The following is a 21,562-nucleotide window of genomic DNA, read 5'->3' as shown; positions in this document are numbered from 1 at the left end:
TCTTAATTTTCAATTCTTTATGTGACAGACTTGGAAATATTTAGAATCATTTCCTCCCTAAGTCATAAAATTTCACAATGATATGGACCTGAGTGTTGAATCCATTTTAATCTATTACGCTAGTTCTTACTAGCTGAAATGTGAAAAGTCATCCTTCAGTTGTGAATATTTTTCTTGATGTATTACTTTGATTCATTCCCCTTAATTTCACTGTTCTTTTTCTGGCCCTTCTATTATAGACATCTAAGAATGGTCCTTTCAAACCTTTCTTTTCTGTTTTCCATCTATATTTCTTCTACTTTCTGGAAGAGTTTCTAGCTTTATCTTCTAATTTTCCCTTAAGGTTTCATTTATGTAATCTGATTTTTAATTTCTAAGAGTACTCTTTTGTTCTCTTGAGCGCTCATACTATGGCACCTTGTTCATGTTTCACAGTAGCAATTCTTCTCTTTATCTTCTGGGGACATTAATGATACATATTTCTAAAGTTTTCTTCTCTCTGCATTGTTTCTATTTCTTTAGAGTGGCTTTATTTCTGCCTGCTTTAGACTCTCTTTCATGTTTGAGGCTTTCCTCACTGTTTTTGCTATCTAGGGCTACACTCAATATGCCAGCAAATTTGAAAATTAAGCAGTGGCCAAAAGACTGGAAAGGTCAGTTTTCATTCCAATCCCAAAGAAAGGCAATGCCAAAAAATTTTCAAAAAGTGTACAATTGCACTCATCTCACAGACTAGCAAAGTAATGCTCAAAATTTCCAAGCCAGGCTTCAACAGTATATGAACTGTGAACTTCCAGAATTTTAAGCTGGATTTAGAAAATGCAGAGGAACCAGAGATCAAACAGAGATCCACTGGATCATTGAAAAAGCAAGAGAGTTCCAGAAAAACATCTACTTCTGCTTTATTGACTACGCCAAAGCCATTGACTGTGTGGATCACAACAATTGTGGAAAATTCTTCAAAAGATGGGACTACCAGACAACCTGACCTGCCTCCTGCGAAATCTGTATGCAGGTCAAGAAGCAACAGTTAGAGCCAGACATGGAAAAACAGACTGGTTTCAAATCGGGAAAGGAGTACGTTAAGGCTATATATTGTCACCCTGCTTATTTAACTTATATGCAGAACACATCATATGAAATGCTTAGCTGGATGAATCACAAGCTGGAATCAAGATTGCTGGGAGAAATAACAATAATCTCAGATATGCAGATGACACCACCCTTTTATGGCAGAAAGCAAAGAGGAACTAAAGAGTCTCTTGATGAAAGTTAAAGAAGAGAGTGAAAAAGTTGGCTTAAAACTCAGCATTCAAAAAACGAAGATCATGGCATCTGGTCCCATCACTTCATGGCAAGTAGATGGGGAAACAGTAGAAACAGTGACAGACTTTATTTTGGGAGGCTCTACAGCCATAAAATTAAAAGATGATTGCTCCTTGGAAGAAAGCTATGACCAACCTAGACAGTATATTAAAAACCAGAGACATTACTTTGCTGACAAAGATCTGTCTAGCCAAAGCTATAGTTTTTCCAGTAGTTATTATACATGAGAGTTGGACTATAAAGAAAGCTGAGTGCCGAAGAATTGATGCTTTTGAACTGTACTATTGGGGAAGACTCTTGAGAGTCCCTTGGACTGCAAAGGAGATCCAACTAGTCCATCCTAAAGGAAATCAGTCCTGGGTGTTCATTGGAAAGACTGATGCTGAAGCTAAAACTTCAATACTCTGGCCACCTGATGTGAAGAACTGACTCATTGGAAAAGACCCTGATGCTGGGAAAGACTGAAGGCAAGAGGACAAGGGGATGACAGAGGATGAGCTGGTTGATGGCATCACTGACTCGACGGACATGAGTTTGAGCAAGCTCTGGGAGCTGGGCAATGGACAGGGATACCTGGTGTGCTGTAGTCCATATGGTTGTAAAGAGTCACAAACGACTGAGCAACTGAACTGAAATGAATGGAGGGCTGCTTGAGAAATTTTTCCAAAATTTCATGGCTTAAAACAACCATTTTAATATACTCATTTATTCAATGGGTTATCAGGAATTAGGAAAGGGCATAAGAGGGATTCTAAACGTGATTTCTGCTTCATTGACTACGTTATAGCCTTTGACTGTGTGGATCACAACAAATTGTGGAAAATTCTTCAAGAGATGGAATACCAGACCACCTTATCTGCCTCCTAAGAAATATGTATGCAGGTCAAGAAACAACAGTTAGAACCAGACATGGAACAACAGTCTGGCTCCAAATTGGGAAAGGAGTACATCAAGGCTCTATGTTGTCACCTTGCTTATTTAACTTATATTCAGAATACATCATGTGAAATGCTGGACTGGATGAAGCACAAGCTGGTATTAAGACTGCCGGGAGAAATATCAATAACCTCAGATATGCAGATAACACCACTCTTATGGCATAAAGTAAAGAGGAACTAAAGGGCCTCTTGATGAAAGTGAAAGAGGAGAGTGAAAAAGCTGTCTTAAAACTCAGCATTCAGAAAACGGAGATCATGGCATCTGGTCCCATCACTTCATGGGAAATAGATGGGGAAACAGTGGAAACAGTGACAGACTTTATTTTCTTGGGCTCCAAAATCACTGCAGATGGTGACTGCAGCCATGAAATTAAATGACACTTGCTCCCTGGAAGAAAAGCCATAACCAACCTGGACAGCATATTAAAAAGCAGAGACATTACTTTACCAACAAAGTTCTGTCTAGTCAGAGCTCTGGTTTTTCCACTAGTCATGTATGGATCTGAGAGTTTGACCATAAAGCAAACTGAGCGCCAAAGTATTGATGTTTTTGAACTGTGGTGTTGGAGAAGATTCTTGAGAGTCCCTTGGACGGCAAAGAGATCAAACCAGTCAATCCTAAAGGAAATCAGTCCTGAATATTCACTGGAAGGACTGAGGCTGAAGCTGAAACTCCAATACTTTCGCCATCTGAGGCGAAGAGCTGACTCACTGGAAAAGACTTTGATGCTCGGAAAGATTGAAGGCAGGAAGAGAAGGGGACAATAGAGGATGAGATGGTTGGATGGCATCACTGATACAATGGACATGAGTTTAATGTGCTCTGGGAGTTGGTGATGGACCAGGAAGTCCATGGGCTCTCAAAGAGTCCAAGGGGTCGCAAAGAGTTGGACATGACTGAGGAACTGAACTGACTGATTGATAAGAGGCATGGATCCACAATGCCTGGAGTCTCAAATGGGAAGATCTGAAGGTTGGGGTGGTGACTTGACAGCTGGTGGCAGGAATCATTTGGAGGCATATTCACTTATGTGTCTAGTAGTGGATGCTGACTATCCATTGGGACCTCCTCTGAGGCTGTCAATCTTGATTGCTACATATGGCTACTCTGTGTGTCCTGGATTTCCTCACAACACAAAGGAATCAGATCCCTTAAATGGTGGTTCATGCTTCCAAAGGCAGCTCAATCCCTGACCTCCAGATCAAAACTTTTGTTCTTTAATATTCTTTTCCAATATGGTTTATCATAGGATATTGAATATAGTTCCCCAGGATATACAGTAAGACCTTATTGTTTATCATTCTATATATAACAGTTTGCATCTGCTAACTCTAACCTCATTCCATCCCTTCCCCAATCTCCTGTTCCTTGGCAACCACACATCTGTTCTCTACCTCCACAGGTTTGTTTTTGTTTCATAGACAGGTTCATTTGTGTCATAATTTAGATTCTACATATGAGTGATATCCTATGGTATTTGTCTTTCTCTTTCTGACTTACTTCACTTAGTATGATAATCTCTAGTTGCATTCACTACAAATGGCATTATTTCATTCTTTTTTATGGCAGAGTAGTACTGTATTCCATTGTATATATGTACCACATCTTTACCCACAAATGAAAGCCTTTCCTAAAGTAGCCCTAGAAGTCACACAGTATGAATTCTGCTTATTCTACTGGTCAACCAACTGGTCAGCTCAGGTGGGCTGGGATGACAGGAATGCAAAAACCCTACTTCCTAACAGAAGAAGTATCAAAGAATTTGAGGACACGTTTTTAAGCATCTAACTCAAATATCTGATAATAACTTGGCTCTCTGCAGTGTATTTTGCTAAATAAAAAGCCAATTGGAGTAAAAGTTAATTGGAAGGTCTAAGCACTAGGTAGGGTTTGCTGACAGTGAGCATGACTATAGAGTGATATTGCTAGGCTGTTTCATGGGGCAGACCTGGAGGTCAGCGTTTTCAGCTATTTTCTCTTAGGATGTTCAGATCTCAGAGAAGGCCTTTGTCAATCTCTTGACTGGCTGCCAAAGTGATAGGAACCGGGTAGGAGAAGGAGCCTGGGTCTCAGTATTCATCATCACTTTCAGTATGGTTTGTCATTAGCTGTACCTGATTCTCATCAGACCAGAAACCCTTTATTTTTCTCTCTCTGGAAAGTAACCAGCCTTTGCTGAGGAGGAGGCAGGACAGAAGCTGTCTCTTGGAAAACGGGATTTAGGCCTCTAAGAGATTCTTAACATATTTTCAAGCAAACTTGCCAGTTTGGGTCTTATGTTAACCCTCATTTCTGAGATATTTAATGCTGCCAATTCTTGAACCTTTTGAAGAGTCTTGTGGAATAAATCAGGTTGCTTCTTACTTTTCCTGCCATCTGTTAGGGGTCTGCTTTCTTAAGGTCACTAACTCATTCACCACTTAATCTGTTTTCCAGCTTTCAAAATGAGATTTTCTTGTCTTCTTTCTGATTTTTATCCTTGTGGGTTTATGCTTTCTTTCAGTTCAGTTCAGTTCATTTCAGTCAATCAGTTGTGTCCGACTTTTTGCAACCCCATGAACTGCAGCACGCCAGCCCTCCCTGCCCATCACCAACTCCCAGAGCCTACTCATATCCATGTCCGTTGAGTCGAGGATGCCATCCAACCATCTCATCCCCTGCCTTAGGATTTTCCTAAGAACTTTCTATTGAGTGGAATTTCAGAAGGGAGTGTAATACATACACTAATTATGTCATCTTTAACTGGATGTCCTGATTAGGCAGATATAAAAGATGACAGAATCCTAGATAATATAAGCACTATTTAGGAATTTAAATAAAATAAATATCTGTTAACTTTTGACTTTATCACATTTTAAAAATGAACCAGGGAACAACACTTTCCTGTGGTAGATCTGGGGTGGAATGATGGGGTCTTAACCATAATTAGAAAGAGTGCAGATCTGGTTACCAACTTAACAGCAGAAAACAAAACAAAACAAAAGCTAAAAAAGAGAAGAGAAGAGAAGGAGAAGAACTTTGACATTTTCTTGCTAAAAAAGCTTAAGTACAGGCCCTCAGTGCAATAAGCAATGTTCAAATGGACAGGAGCCTGGCATGCTCATGGGGTCACAAAGAGTTGGACATGACTTGGCGACTGAACAACAAAAACTACTAAATAACTTATAAGGCATTTCTTCTATAAATTGCTTAGGGTTACTTGATTTCGCAGATTATCTTTCTATGTTCCTCCAAACCAGTTAACGTCTGGCCTGCAAAGATAATAATGACATATAGCTACATTTTAAGATTCTGCCTCTAAAATTGGACAATAGCATCCCAGGACTCTACTAAACAGTCTTGATCTTTATCTTGTGAAACCTCAGCATAACTGCAACCTCAGGTTCAGGATCAACAATAATTCCCTCTATTAGCACCTACAGTTAGAAGGAACTGCAAACTCTACCCTCTGTAGCAATAGTAGTAGTAGCAGTAAAATTAATACCAACTACTCCACCATCATCTGTATCCCCCACTAAACCACCACCTCCTCTTTCTAATGTTCACGGAGCACTAACAATGGGACTAGCTAATAAAAAAAACATTTTATCTTCATCTCGTTTTGCATCCATTTTATAGATGAGATGGCTGAGGTTTAGGGGAGGGTAGTAAATGTAGATCTGGAGTCAACTCAGGCTGTTTTCAAAGCCTGTACAGTTAAGTGTCATGCTGGATCAGAGGGAGAAAGATATCCATGATGTCTTTAAGTCAGAAGGGAAGTTGATACATTGAATATTAGGCAAGAAGAGGGAACGAGAAAAGATTCATGATGCCTGAAAGTATGTGGTTTTGAATGAGAAAACAAAATACAAACGAAAGGAGGAGTTCAACGGCGCCAAAGCAACCAAATCACAAAGATCGCTCAGCTTCAGCCCATGCCGAGAGTGTTCTCTATAGAAGTCTATGTCAATAATTAAGCAACAAGACACTTACAGAATGTCTGCTGGAAGTGTGATAATGTTGGAGCTTCTGGAGCAATGTTGTAGAAATGAGTTTTTAGAGCTCCGCTCACAAGTAGATTATATGCCAGATCAGTTATATTGATGCCCACAATTGCAAACGAGTACCTGTAAAATACAAGCCACAACACCAACTGTGTGTCACCTATAGGAAGTAAGATCTCAAAAAAATGGTAATTTGATTTTTACATTACTATTAAATTATGAGAATGTCAGATTTCCCTTCCTCACAGTCTTATCAAAACTCTGAATCTTATTAATTGACAGAAAATTTTAATAATATTTGCCAAGAGAATTGAGAGTTTATATGCTTTAACTTCCTAATTCCATTCCCAAATATATGAGAAAAAAACAGAAAATGAAAAAGCTTTATATGCAATGATAGTCATTTATATGGCAAAGGTATGTAAATTATTCACATATCCTAAAGAAGATGATTGGAGAAATAAATTATGGTAATCTCATAGTGTACTGCAGCTAGTAAAACTATATCCCTAAAGATTTAAGCACGATATAAAACAATATATAAGGAACAAGCCAAGTTTTATTATATACATTCAAATGTGAACAAAAATAGTCTAAGAATCAAATGCTACAAAATATTAGTATGGGTATATTAGAGTAATATGACTAGGGTGTTTCTGTTTACTTCTCTATATTTTTGAAATTTTCTATAATAATTCAAATATTACTTTTAAAATGAGGAAAAATTAGTATCTTAATACTCAGGGTATATTTTCTAGTTCATTTTCCACATGTCTATTCAAAATTAAGTCAAATGGAGTTCTTAAGTCTTCTCTGGTACTATAAATCCAGCACATTAAAAAGAAGTTCTCTGTTCAGAAATGTTTTTGGATGACATGAGGCATTATAAAAAATGTTCTAAAGTAAAATTTTAACTAATAGCCAGACACTTCACAGAAATCCTTAAAAGCAAACTAGCAAATACTACTCCAAATTATGATTATTGAAAATCATTTCCATACAGTTATAACTTTCTAAACCTTATGACTAGAACACAGGCAAAGTAGTACCATACAATCATATAAGTAAATCCAAAAAAACATAAACAGGTCCTTTTCAAAACTAGATTATTTATTTCCATCAGGACAAGTGGATTTTCATCCTTGTCATTCTTTACAGTGCTCTTAGGACATTTTTGTTCTGGTTCTGGCTCAGACTGACAACCCGTTATATAAGGAGTCCCACACTCACCCAATTGCTTTATCCATCCTTTTCTTCTCCCATTCTGCTTTGCTGAATTTGCTGAATAAATGAGTGAACAAATAAATAAATATGTAAGATTTGATCTCTAATTAGCACCTGTTCTCTTTTAATGTTTTTTTTTAAACTGTTGACTAGATGTAGGGATGTCTATAACTCAGTTATCAAACACTAATCAATTTAAATGTTATTAACTAAAAAGCTACAATGCAATTTGTACAGAGCTCAGAAATGGAATTATTTAAAGCCATGGTACTTATCCCTATTCACTATAGTACAGTAGTGAGAGACAGACCTAAAAGTCAAACATACTCTTTTATATCATCCATTAATTATCAAACAATACTTCCTGAAACCTTGCCTGGTATCGCTCTCTCCTCTAGCAAGATGCTACCTCACCCTCTCATATTTCCCCACACTGCACTTCATCTGGTTTTCCCTCATGGTAATTATATTATTTAACCTTATTTGTGATATCTGCAAACAGTTGACTCATTGGAAAAGACTTTGATGCTGGGAGGGATTGGGGGCAGGAGGAGAAGGGGACGACAGAGGATGAGATGGCTGGATGGCATCACTGACTCGATGGACGTGAATCTGAGTGAACTCCGGGAGTTGGTGATGGACAGGGAGGCCTGGCGTGCTGCGATTCATGGGGTCGCAAAAAGTTGGACACGACTGAGCGACTTAACTGAACTGAACTGATACACAGCAGATTCCAAATAAACATTTACTGATAGTGAAAAAAAGAAAGAAGGAAAGAAAAAAAGAAGGGGGGGAGGGGAGAAGGGAAGGAGAGACACATAAGCTTTAAAAATTCTGTTCCAACAAGTGCTATAGCATTTCCTCTGGTTAAGCCGAGATAACTAATCCATAGCAGACACATTTTAACACATTTTTTATAATTAGAGCTTCTGAATAAGACTAGCTGAAGAAATGGTACTATAATAAAGGCATTCTGAAAACACTAACTTGCATTCTATTATTCTGTGGACTTTCTTATGCCCCTTCTCACCCACTTCCATACTGCCAACATCTTGTGGGCAGGAGCCACTTTGCACTCCTCTTTGTGGCCAATGTGACCTTCATTCAGTGTTCTACACTAAAAACTGTTGTTCGTCTTGGAACTAAATACAATTTTAAAGTTAGAGTTATTACGAACATTTAGCTTCCATCTAAGTAAGAGAAAGAGTTCTTCATAAAACAATGCAAACACTACATCAAAAGACACACATGTTATACACAGCACAAGCCCACAAAAACACGATGCAAAATTGGTGTTTTATTCTAAGTACTTCTTTCTACTCTATAAATGACTGGCTCTAATTCAAAGTAACTGTCTTTAATTCATATTAAAATAAGCCACTTCTTTTTAAAGTGTAACTGCCAATTATCAGCCAAAGAGGCATCAGGAGATTTTTACCTTAAACAACTCATACCCAAACTAAAAAGAGTTAGGTGTGAAATTTAAGAAATTTTGTATAAACAAATTTATAAGCAGCTCTTTTCAACAAAGCTTTATAAATACATAGTTCTCTGTATTTTATTAAATTAAATCCATCTGCATTGGAAATATAAGAAAAAACCAAATGATCTCCACTCATTTCAATACTTATAAGTAATGATACTCTATAGGATATTCCAGCCCAAACAGAAGGAATTCCTCTCTTCTGGAAACATACACACCACAAACAAGCACAAAAACAAACTGTCAAAATTCTCCTCTTAAACTCCAATCTACTTTTATCCCTCAAGTTACTTCAGGATAGATCTTCACAAGAGCAACAATGTATAATGTTTGCTGAAGGGTAGACAGGGAAAAACCTTCCTTAGTATTACTGGCTTCTCCCTATTCAGCACCTGAAATATTCAGGGTCTGAAAGAATATAGAGTGATATCACAATGGGTTAATAAATATTTCTTTCAGACACTGGTGAAGGACAGTGGTGATTTCAAGATTTCTGATTTGTATTCAATGACATTTACCACCAATTTGAAGTGGTTAATAGTTGAACTTCATCTAGTCAATTTTATCTGTAGCTTGAAGGACAAAGGATTTGCATGCCCCTCCACCCGACACATTCTAGTCTCTTCTTAAGCGTAAACACACAAACCCTTAATATTTCCTCTCTGATGGCCAACACAGAATATAACATTATAAAGCTTTTCTTTCAGAATGGTTCATAGACAAAATTAATCCCTCTCCAATAGTTTATTAACAAATATTTTAAGCATATTGCCACTTCCCAAGGACCATGAAGGAGTCATGTCTTCTACCTAATGCTTCTCCACAGAATAACAGTACACACAGACTCCTCAGCCAATTTTAATTATAGAGAGTTCAGAATCTCTACATTAACAGAAACACGTAATTCAATGTAGTTAAAAAATTAAAATAGCTTGATTTTAGCCATGCAATGTATGAAGAAAGAGTTAAGGGATCTTAGTGTTTTTCTCAAAGTAAATAAAAGGTAAAGAAAATGACAACTTAAGCTTATAAAAGATTATAATTATAAATTTGGGAAGTATAGTATAATTTAATGAATCTTAGCCATTGAAGCTACAGTCAGTATAATATAAGATAAGAGGGGAGCCCCAAAGTCAATCTATACCTCTCACAGATTCTGAGAGTGGTATGATAAAATTTGGGACTTATTTAGTAATCATGAACACTAACAAGGATTCTGTTCATGCTGAGGAGCAAATAATAAGAGTGACTAAAGCATGTATATACTCTTCATAATAATACAATTAGAAATACATTAATAGAAGAGTTAATATGCTTTGTGCAACAAAATTCCCAAATAAACTGTCCATCTCTTGGAGTAGATGGGATCAGAGATGTGTGGTAATGTGTTCAGCCTTTAGGTGACATTTCAAAATGTTTTTCCAATAGACATGGCTGTAGAAAGACTCTGACATTTTCTATCAGGTCAGTCTAATCTGATTTTTCCTTTACCAAAATGCAGGTCAAATGTAATGAACAATATTATATAAAATGTTGGGAAATGTTTGCTTTTAGAAATTTTTCATGAATTTATATTTCTTGAAAAATTATCACCCATACTTAGCCTAAAATAAAAGTGAGAAAAAGCAAAAGCAAAGAAAAATACCTTATTTCCTCTTTAGTGATATCCCTTAATGCAACGAGTTAAAAAAAATTTAGAAAGTTAAATGAAAATACAAACAATTTACAATCTAGAATTTTATTAAGAAAATAAAAGAGCCTCAGCAATTTCAGACTTTCTCACTTGGTCTCTGACTTCAGGACTTCCATTCTTCTCTCTATTCCCCCTCTGTGGTCCCTTGTGTTTACCTCTTTCATACTCTGCTTTCTCCTTCTTCTTTGCCCATCTCCTCAATCTTCCCAGACACCAGAGATACTACTAATCCCTTCAGGTAAATACATCTTTGACTTGAACAGTGCCACTTTACATCCTAAAACCTGTAACAAGTCTGACATTTTAACATTCCTATTCAGCATTTGTCAAAAGTGCTTGTTTGAAAGAGCGTTAAGCCTCACTTCTGGTGGGTTGACTCTCTTGAGAATTTCATCAATAGAGCCAGAAGTTAATTCTACCTAATCTACAAAACCTAATTCACCTTTTATTTTTAATGATTACCTGCATTTGGGATGAAGAGAATCAGAGAGGACCTGCTGAGCTGCTGCAGCATCTCTTTCTGCAAAATACCTGCAGTTGGAGGGAAAAGAAAACCATAACTCCAGACCTTTTGAATACATTCATTTCAATCCAATTTGAGGCCATTTTGGATTCAGAGATGGATACCAACATAAGTGATATCACTTGTTTCAGCTCTTCCAGAGAATGAACAGCTTTTCATAACAGAATTTTCCAAATACAATGAGAATCTAGTAGGGTAGTTGTAAAACCCACAAAGTTTTAGGAATGATTCCAGTAGGTTTGAAAATTTAATTATGAACTTTACCATTCCCCAGAGAGCCAAAGATATTCTTAATGAGGGTTATAGATTCTTTTGTGTGTTTGTTTTTAATATTACTTATTTTTAAATTGAAGGATAATTGCTTTACAGAAGAGGGTTACAGATTCTTAATAGGAAGGCAGGATGAGGCCCCTCAGAAGGCAGAAAGGGCCTGGATGAATTCAACACAGTGAGAGGTTCTGACAGCCAAACAGCAGAGAAAGAATGAGACTAGATGAGGTTCAGTGTATTTTCTTGGAGAATATTCTTGGGGTAAATTTTGGATGAAAATATCTTATAGAGCATAAAGATGTTGAAATTCTGTTTTTGGGGAAAAGGGGCAATGAATTTCCTAACAAATACAAAAAGCTTTCATACTCTCAAAAATATATCATAAAAAGTACTTCATAAAGACAATTATAAAATACAATTAAGTATAGCATATATTATTTGATTTGATGTGTATATAATTTCTTGAATATATCTAAAGGATAAAACAAGCTCTTAAATTTTCTTTCAAAAAGTTCAAAGATAGTCAGCAAATTTCATAAACATATCCAAGATTATTAATGAAATTGAGTCTCTTCATACTTTTGTTGGTCATCTAGGTTTCCTCTTTTATAGCCTATCTGTTACTATTTCTTGGTCTAGTATATCTAAAAATGCATTTAAATAAATAAGATAAATAAGTCCTCAGAGCCTAATATACTGGAGATGGATCCTTTATCATGTATATCAATGTCAATCTTGGTTTTCATTTTATCTATGGTGGCTTATCTTACAGAAAGTTTCACTTTTAATGTCTGAGATCCATTGATTTCTCTTTTACAGCTTGTGCTTTTTTGGTTTTTGTCTTAAAGAGATCCCTCTTTACTCACATATTTCAAAGATTTTCTCCTAAAAGTTGTAAATAGTTGTTTTTGACATTCAACTTGTAAACTGAGGTAAGGTAGATATTTATTTTTCAAATAGAAAGTCAACTGTCCCAGCTGCACTTATCAAAAGCTTATCCTTTACATACTTATTTGCAACCCCATCTTTACTTTTCTATTCATTCACACATTACATAATAATGTAACATTTAAAACACTTCATAAGAGAATGGGTGACTATTCAGATAAAGAACAAACTAGTGGTTACCAGTGAAGAGAGGGAGGAGGGACAAAATCAGAGTAAAGGAGTAAGAGATACAAACTGTTAGGTGTAAGATGAGCTATAAGGATGTATTTTAAAACATGGGGAATGGAAGCAAAATTTTCTAATAACTGTAAATTGAATGTGACCTTTAAAATTGTATAAAATATTTACCATCTTGAAAAAAGGCATGGGTGATTATTAAACTTCCTAAATTTAAAATAAAAGCAAAGATATAGGGGAAAAATGGGTGCTATTAAAAATGTCATTTTTTTTCTTTTAAAAACATATCACTACCTTTCCTAAGAACAACCTACAAAGGACTCCTTTTTTCTTGAAAATGAATGGCTACAAATGACCTAATTTAAGCATGAAAAAAATAATGAGGACAATTATTAAATCACATAAACACACAAAAACCAGGAGTTAAAATGATAATTAAAAAATATAGAGATAAAGCCAAAAAAAAAAAAAAAAACCAGTTTGATCACTAACAAGGGAACTAGGGCACCAACTCCTCCCTCTGAAAACTGGTAACTTATTTATTTGAGCAGCTATCCTGCCTGTATTTTAGAGAAGCCAAACAACCATATTTAATAAAAGAAACTGTCTTTACAGAATTCCAGCCAAAAACTGTGGGAAGAATAACAAAATTAGAGAAGCACTCTATGTGCAATTAATTGGTTCAGTGAAGATCACTGGAGGAAATGGTTAAATCAGGCTGTGATTCCTCTGATTCATCTCAGCTTAAAACTGAGAGTGGGGATGCTACACTCTCAACATGAACCTATTCAAATGTTTCCGAATCTCTCTTATTTTCAAGAAATACTGGGATGGGTACAAATGCAAACAGACAAATATAGACTGTGGGACATTTTATAGTACAGTAAAGTTGACCTAGATTCTTGTATGAGTTTAATGACATGATTGGGGGTGCCAAAGGAGAGGACAGAGGTGGAGAAATTGCTTGAATTAAAAAAGACCAGAGAGATAATCATTAAGTGCAATGTATAGATCTTACATGGAACTGGATTATGACAAACCAGCTATAAAAGACATTTTTGAGAGAACTAGGAAATTTGAATATGGTCAGGATATAGATAATACCAAGGAATCATTGTTAATTTTGTTAGGTGTAATAATTACATTGGGGTTAATGTAAGGTAATACTCATGTCTTCTAAAGCTACATATTGACATATGAAACTGAAACTACAAACAGTATAAGATTTTCATTAACATAATTCTACCAAAAAAAAAAAGTGCCTCAAGTATTTCAAAATGTCAATAATTACTAAATCTGGATGATCAGTATAAAGGGGATTCTTTATAATCTTCCCTCTGTTTTTGTATACAACTGAAATTTTTCATAATAAAATAATTAAAGTAAATTTGAGACTTGTTTAAAAGAATGCATGAAGTTTGCCACATAAAAGGAAGATGGTAGTAGTTTTTTAAATTTTATGAACCTGAGTTGAAGTCAGAGGACTTGTTTACTTAGAGTCTTCTTGGAAGTGGCTGCTAGGACTAATAACTCAACTTTGATATTTCAATATAAGGAGGGCAGACCTCACTTTAAAACTCAACCATTCTTCATTTTACTTACTGCAAATTGTACAGTCCCAAAAGTCCCATTCCTCGGAAATCTGTTTTAGGATCATCACCTTGGAAACCAATTTCACACCATTGCTTAGAAATCCGGGATTCCAGTGGAGTATTGGGCTTCAAGAATTTCCATAACTGAAGCCAAGGAAAAAATTAGCTTGTTAATATACAGACATATAATACTATTTCTTACTGGCTAAAATTTAGTAAACTACACTATTAAGACGAACTTTGGAAATCTGAATATATGCAAGTATATTACAATTGCAGATCTGATTATCTTTCAATTATTTATGACAACAGCCCTCAAAGTATGATTGAAAGACTCCTTGAGGGAGCCTAAGACGTTGCCAGGAAGCCTGGGAAGTAAAAATTATTTTGTAATAGAACTAAGAGGTTAGTTGTCTTTTCACTCTGATCTTCTCATAAAAATACAGTGGAATTTTCCAGAGGCTGAATGACATGTGATGATGTCATTGCTCTGAAGGCAATGGAATGGAATGTATACTTGTGTATATTTTAGTGTTTTTAATCTTTCTGTTTTAGTTTCTAGTCGGTGATATGTTTATGTGTATATGTGTGTACACATACACACAATCTTCTACAAAAGTTTTTTTGAATCTTCAAAAACATTTAAGAGAATAAGGGGAAGGGAAGAAAAGGAAAAATTTTGAGGTTATGCATTATTATTCAATCCTGGACGAGCCCAATTCCTTTGGGCTTCCCTGGTAGCTTGGACAGTAAAGCGTGTGCCTACAATGCGGAGACCCAGGTTCGATCCCTCGGTCGGGAAGATCCCCTGGAGAAGGAAATGGCAATCCGCTCCAGTATTCATGCCTGGAAAATCCCATGGACTGAGGAGCCTGGTGGGCTACAGTCCATGGGGTCACAAAGAGTCAGACACGACTGAGAGACTTCTCTTCACTTCTTCATAGCAAAACTATTAGCAGCACTGTTAACAAAAAGACTTGAGTTTCATTTCTCATCGATAACGGGGATGAGAATAAATAAGCATCATATAGTTGAATAAAGAAAGATGTTCTTGGATTAGAAGAATCAATATGTGAAAATGACTACACTACCCAAAGCAGTCTACAGATTCAATGCAATCCCTATCTAATTACTAATGGCATTTTTCCACAGAACTAAAACAATTTCACTATTTGTATGGAAACACAAAAGATCCTGAACAACCAAAGCAACCCTGAGAAAGAAAAATAGAGCTAGAGAAATCAACCTTCCTGAATTCAGACTATACTACAAAGCTAGTCATCAAGGGCATACGGTAAACCCATGTACCTATGGGCACCTTAGCTTTGACAAATGATGCAAGAATATACAATGGAGAAAAGACAGCCTCTTCAATAAGTGGTGCTTGGAAAATGGGACAGCTACATGTAAAAGAATGAAACTAGAACACCTTCTAACATCATATACAAAAATAAACCCAAAATGGCTTAAAGACTTACATATAAGGCCAGAAACTACAAAACTCTTGAGAGGAAAACATAGGCAGGACACTCTGACACAATTCACAGCAAGATCCTTTTGACCTACCTCCTAGAGCAATGGAAACAAAAACAAAAATAAACTAGCAGGACCTAATTAAACTTAAAAGCTTTGGCAAAGCAAAGAAAACTGTAAACAAATGAAAAGACAGTCCTCAGAACGGGAGAAAATAATTGCAAATGAAAGAACTGACAAAAGATCAGTCTCCAAACTATACAAGCAAGTTTATGCAATGTAATATCAGAAAAACAACTCAATCAAAAAATGGGCAGACTATCTAAACAGACATTCCTCCAAAGAAGACATACAAAATGGTCAACAAACACATGAAAAAATGCTCAACATCGCTCATTATTAGAGAAATGCAAATCAAAACCACCATGAGGTATCACCTCACACCCGTTAGAATGGTCATCAACACAAAGTCTACAAACAATAAATGCAAGAGAGAATGTAGAGAAAAGGGAACCCTCTTGCATTGTTGGTGGGAATGTAAATGGATACAGTCACTATGGAGAACAGTATGGAGATTACTCAAAACACTAGGAATAAAACTACCATATGACCCAGCAATCCCACTACTAGGCATATACCCTGAGAAAACCATAATTAAAAAAGACACATGTACCCCAATGTTCACTGCAGCACTATTTACAATAAGTAGGACATGGAAGCAACTTAGATGTCCATGGACAGAAAATCGATAAAGAAATTATGGTACAATCTATATAATGGAATATTGCTCAGCCACAAAAAGAATGAACTTGAGTCGGTTGTAGTGAGGTGGATCAATCTAGAACCTGTCATACAAAGTGAAGTAGGTCAGAATGTGGAAAACAAATATCATATATTAATACATATATGTGGAATCTAGAAAAATGGTACTGATGAACCTATTTACAGGGCAAGAACAGAGACACAGAAGTAGAGAATGGACTTGTAGACACAGCTGGGGAAGGAGAGGGTTGGAAGAATTGAGAGAGAAGCACTGAAATATATATACTCCCATGTGTAACACAGATAGCTAGCGGGAAGTTGCTATAGAACACAGGGAGCTCAGCATGGTGCTCTGTGATGACCTAAAGGGGTGAGATGGTGGTGGGAAAGCTCAAGAGGGAGAGGATATATGTACACTTAGAGCTATTTCATGTTGTTGTACAACACTGTAAAGCAATTACACTTCAATTAAAAATAAAAATATATTGTCACCCTGCTTATTTAACTTGTATGCAGAGAATATCATGAGAAATGCTGGGCTGGATGAAGCTCAAGCTGGAATTAAGATTGCTGGGAGAAATATCAATAACCTCAGATATGCAGATGATACAACCTTTATGGCAGAAAGTGGAGAAGAACTAGAGAGTCTCTTGATGATGAACGAGGAGAGTGAAAAAGCTGGCTTAACTCAACATTCAAAAAACTAAGATCATAGAATCTGTTCCCATCACTTCATGGCAAGTATATGGGGAAAAAAGTGAAAATAGTGACACACTTTGTTTTCTTGGGCTCCAAAATCACTGTGGACTGTGACTGCAGCCATGAAATTAAAAGATGCTTGCTCCTTGGAAAAAAAGCTATGACAAACCTAGACAGCATATTAAAAAACAGAGACATCACTTTGTCGACAAAGGTCCATATAGCCAAAGCTGTGGTTTTTCCAGTAGTCATGTGCAGATGTGACAGTTGGACCAGAAAGAAGGCTGAGCACTGAAGAATTCATGCTTTTGGACTATGGTGATGAAGAAGATTCTTGAGAGTCCCTTGGACAGCAAGGAGATCAAACTAGTCAATCCTAAAGGAAATCAACCCTGAATATTCACTGGAAGAACTGATGCTGAAGCTGAAGCTCCAATAGTTTGGCCACCTGATGCCAAGAGCCGATTCATTGAAAAAGACCTCGATGCTGGGAAAGATTGAGGGCAGGAGAAGAGGATGAGATGGTTGGACGGCATCATCAACTCAGTGGACATGCATTTGAGCAAACTCTGGGAGATAGTGAAGGACAGGAAAGCTTGGCATGCTGTAGTCCATGGGGTCATAAAAAGTCAGACATGACTGAGCGACTGAGCAACAACAAAAAATAAAAAAGAAAGATCAATAACGTTCATGAATAAATGTCAAAAAGATATTATCATTATTAAGAGTTACCTAAAATAATTTGATCAATTGCATTTTACTGGACAAATATAAATTCTAGACATTATGCTCTTCACTGAAGAAACTGGTTGTACTTTTTAAACTTCCTATAGAAAAATAAACTCAGAATGTATTATTACTTGAGGGAGTGAGTAAGACTGAGACCCACAACTGTATAAACATGTAATGTTCAAAATATTAGTTCTTTCCAGTAAATGTAGATGGGTATGTAAACAAATTTACTTTTTAGGCTATTAATAATACTTCATGTTATATTTTCATTATAGACAAGGATAAACAGAAATATAAGATTTCTTGTTACTATTTAAGACATAATTCACCTTTTAAATGGCTAATTCTATGTTATATGGATTTTAAAGCTTAAAGGGAACTGTATATGTCACATCTGACATAGTATAAAGCAAAGTCCAATGATAGGAAATACTAACAAAAAGAGTTGTAATTCCTCAAAGTTCTTTTAGGCATGAATGCAAAATTACTTATTATTCAAATGATATAATATTTTATGTTTTAGCACAACAGGTAAATTCAATCTAAAGGGTGAGAAAAATATTTCAGAGAAAAGAAAGTATATCTATCACGCTTGAAAGTAAAATATCAAACTGATATAAGAAATCTCTTAAAAAATTATTTGGTTTGGGCTGTGCTGGTTCTTCATTGCGTGGCAGGCTTTTCTCTAGTTCTGGCAAGCGGGGCTACTCTCTAGTTGCAGTGCATAGGCTTTTCATTGCAGTGTCGTCTCTTTTTATGAAGCATCGCTCTACTGCTTCGGTAGTTTCAGCACATGGGCTCAGTAGTTGCCACTCCTGGGCTCTAGAGCACAGGCTCAATAGTTGTGGCAAACAGGCTTAGCTGTTCAGACCCATGTGTGATTTTCACAAATCCTATCAAACCAGTGTCTCCTGCATTCTACTACTACTGAGCCACCAGGGAAGCCCCCAGAAATCTCTTTTTATATTGCCCATATAAGAATTTGCCAGTGCTCTTTATTCATCCAAAGACAAAATGTTGTAATTCACTGGAAGAGTACAAAAAACTGAGAGAAAAGATCTCCTTAAAAAAAAAATTCCTCTGGGAACTGATCTGGTTACTGCCACAGTGAAAACTAAGCAAACAAAAACAGGTTGTAAAGCTCATCATATTTACTTGAACAATATCTGGAAGTAATCTCAAGGCCTTACACAGTTTAAAAATACCTGGTTTCATCAAGTGAGTGGAGTAAAATGCCAACAGCAAACATTTCATTTCTACAGTTAAACGATAAACTTCCTTCATTCGGAGAATACTTGGTTTGGGAAAGTAAAAGCTTTGAATGATAAAATGTTTTTAAAATAAATTTTAAAAAGAAATTCCATTTTAATAATTCAATGTATCACAACAGACTAGATTAATGGCTAAAACGTGTTCTTAATTTCTTTTTTTTAAATAAATTTATTATTTTAATTGGAGGTTAATTACTTTACAATATTGTATTGGTTTTGCCATACATCAACATGAATCTGCCACAGGTATTCACGTGTTCCCCCATCCTGAACCGCTCTTCCTCCTCCCTTCCCATACATCCCTCTGGGTTGTCTCAGTGCACCAGCCCCAAGCATCCAGTATCATGCATCGAACCTGGACTGGTGATTTGTTTCATATATGATATTATTTAGAAAGATGGTAACGATAACCCTGTTCTTAATTTCTTAATGTGTCACTTTCCTGGAGAATGAAAGTCAATTATGCTAAACCACTTACATGAAGTGCTACCAATTGTACATTTCCTGTAAGAATGCTTGAGTTACTGCCTACTGGATTCTCCTCTGATAGACAGGCTCTTCCCAGAAAAGTAACAGGAGGCAGCAGGGTAGCTCTGAAAGGTAAGGTCATTTCTTGCACCTGGAAGCTGACTGAAATCTTAACTAAGGTGGTGGGCCTCTGGTGGGGGGCTTTGATGAGTCTAGCCATCTGAGGCTGTACTACCGGGAGTAGAATTATTACAAAGCCACCTGCCAACTGCAGGAGACAAGGGTTAGAAGGGTCATTCTTGTGCAGATGACAAGCTACAGATGTGAAAGCTGCATGCTGAGTCAGTCCATTATCCTGTGCTCTGTTTAATTCTCTCCTCTTTGCATTCAGACTTTATCGCAAGCATATTTGAACACTTCTGCCCTGTCTCTGGTCTGCTGCAGAACAGAAAGAGCAAGGGCATTTGTCTATCTATCCATTGAAGAAGCAGCAGCTCTATGATCACACCTTTTAATTTTGGGTTATATTTTTCCTATTAAGTACATGAATCCACCTAAATTTTTGCCTTTACTATTAATTTGGTTAGAAAACACTTATTAAGAATGTCCATTTGAATAAAGCATATGGACAATGCTACATCAATGTAAAGTGATGTTAACCAGTTTTATCCCAGCTTAAGTTTAACCAACCATAAAAATCAAGGTTTTTTTTTTCTTTTCTTTTTAAAATAATTTTATAATTTTGGGTTTTTAAAATAATTTTATTTATTTGGCTGTTCTGGGACTTCATTGCTGGGCTTTTTCTCTAGTTGTAGTGAGCAGGGGCCATTCTCTAGTTGCAGAACATGGGCTTCTCATTGCAGTCACTTCTCTTGTTACAGAGTGGAGGCTCTAGAAACGGGCTTCAACAGCTGCAGCACATGAGCTCAGTAATTGTGGAGCCTGGGCTTAGTTGATCTGTGACATGTGGCATCTTTCTGGACCAAGGATGGAACCTGTGTCGCCTGCCCTGGCAGACAGATTCTTTGCTGAGCCACCAGGGAAGCCCCAGATTTCTTTTTCATAGTTTATAAGGAGAAACACTGATAATGGTCTCCTATGTTTATCTAAATGAAAGCAATTAAACAATTTGACAATATATCACTCAAGCCTCTAAACCAAGGGTCAGCAAACTTTGTCTGTAAAGGGTTAGATAGCAAATATCTTAAGGCTTTGTTGGCCATAAGTTCACTGCCACAACTACTTGCTTTTTTCAATGGTGTACAAAAGCAGCCATAGACAACACATAAATGAATGAGCGTGGATGTGTTCCTATAAAACCTTACTTAGAAAAATGGGTGGCAGGCCAGATTTTGACCTATAAGTTTTGGTTTGTTTACTTTAGCTCTAAACAATTTGTGAAGAAGATAATAATGATATTATTATCCATCTTAAAGATAAAGAAGCCTAAGCTCAATAAGTTAAACATAAACCACAGGCCAGCCACTAGAAATACAAATGTGAACAAGACATAGTTTCTCCCTTGAGAGACAGCCTAGTGCAGGAATTAAAAGCCCTTTCTAACTATGTGAAAAATGAGAATAATATCAATTTTCTTCATCTGAAAAATGGGGATAATACCAATATTGGTTATTGTGACAATTAAATGGAATAATGCTATAAAACCCTTACTTTAACAATTGACACATATTAAACACTCAAGGAACATCTTATTATTATTGATTTTATTATTATCAGATACAGAATTTTAATTAACTGAAGACAGTAAAGATTCCATGTCTAAATTTTCTAGAGAAGATTCCAAAACTCAATGAACAACATTTTTTAAAAATGAGCCAGATTCTACTCTGAGAGTAATGGGTAACAGGGTACCACATGGCTTAATCTGGGTCATGGTGAATGACAGAGTATGGGGGAGCTGTACATAATAGGATAAAGGAGAAATAGCTTAAAGAAATAAACTGGAAAGGGTCCAAAATCCACGTGAAGATGCATTCTG

At 36.3% G+C, this 21,562-nt stretch overlaps 1 protein-coding gene across 2 annotated transcripts in view; it reads right to left on the bottom strand.

Annotated features, from left to right (window-relative positions):
- ELMOD1 (ELMO domain containing 1) overlaps window positions 1-21,562 on the bottom strand; it is an 85,074-nt gene that overhangs the window by 8,248 nt on the left and 55,264 nt on the right. For both annotated transcript variants that reach the window (XM_040257912.1, XM_040257913.1), the window contains exons 7-10: window positions 14,169-14,302; window positions 11,111-11,179; window positions 7,479-7,529; window positions 6,238-6,371 (exon numbers count right to left, since the gene is read on the bottom strand). In XM_040257912.1, the coding sequence (XP_040113846.1) occupies window positions 6,238-6,371; window positions 7,479-7,529; window positions 11,111-11,179; window positions 14,169-14,302 (388 nt within the window). The remainder of the gene's footprint in view (window positions 1-6,237; window positions 6,372-7,478; window positions 7,530-11,110; window positions 11,180-14,168; window positions 14,303-21,562) is intronic.

The sequence above is a fragment of the Oryx dammah genome, unplaced genomic scaffold, assembly GCF_014754425.2.
Source record: "Oryx dammah isolate SB20612 unplaced genomic scaffold, SCBI_Odam_1.1 HiC_scaffold_17, whole genome shotgun sequence".
NCBI classification, from domain to species: Eukaryota; Metazoa; Chordata; class Mammalia; order Artiodactyla; family Bovidae; genus Oryx; species Oryx dammah.
Note: the sequence above shows the minus strand (reverse complement) of the source record. Positions and strands in the feature narration are given on the sequence as shown.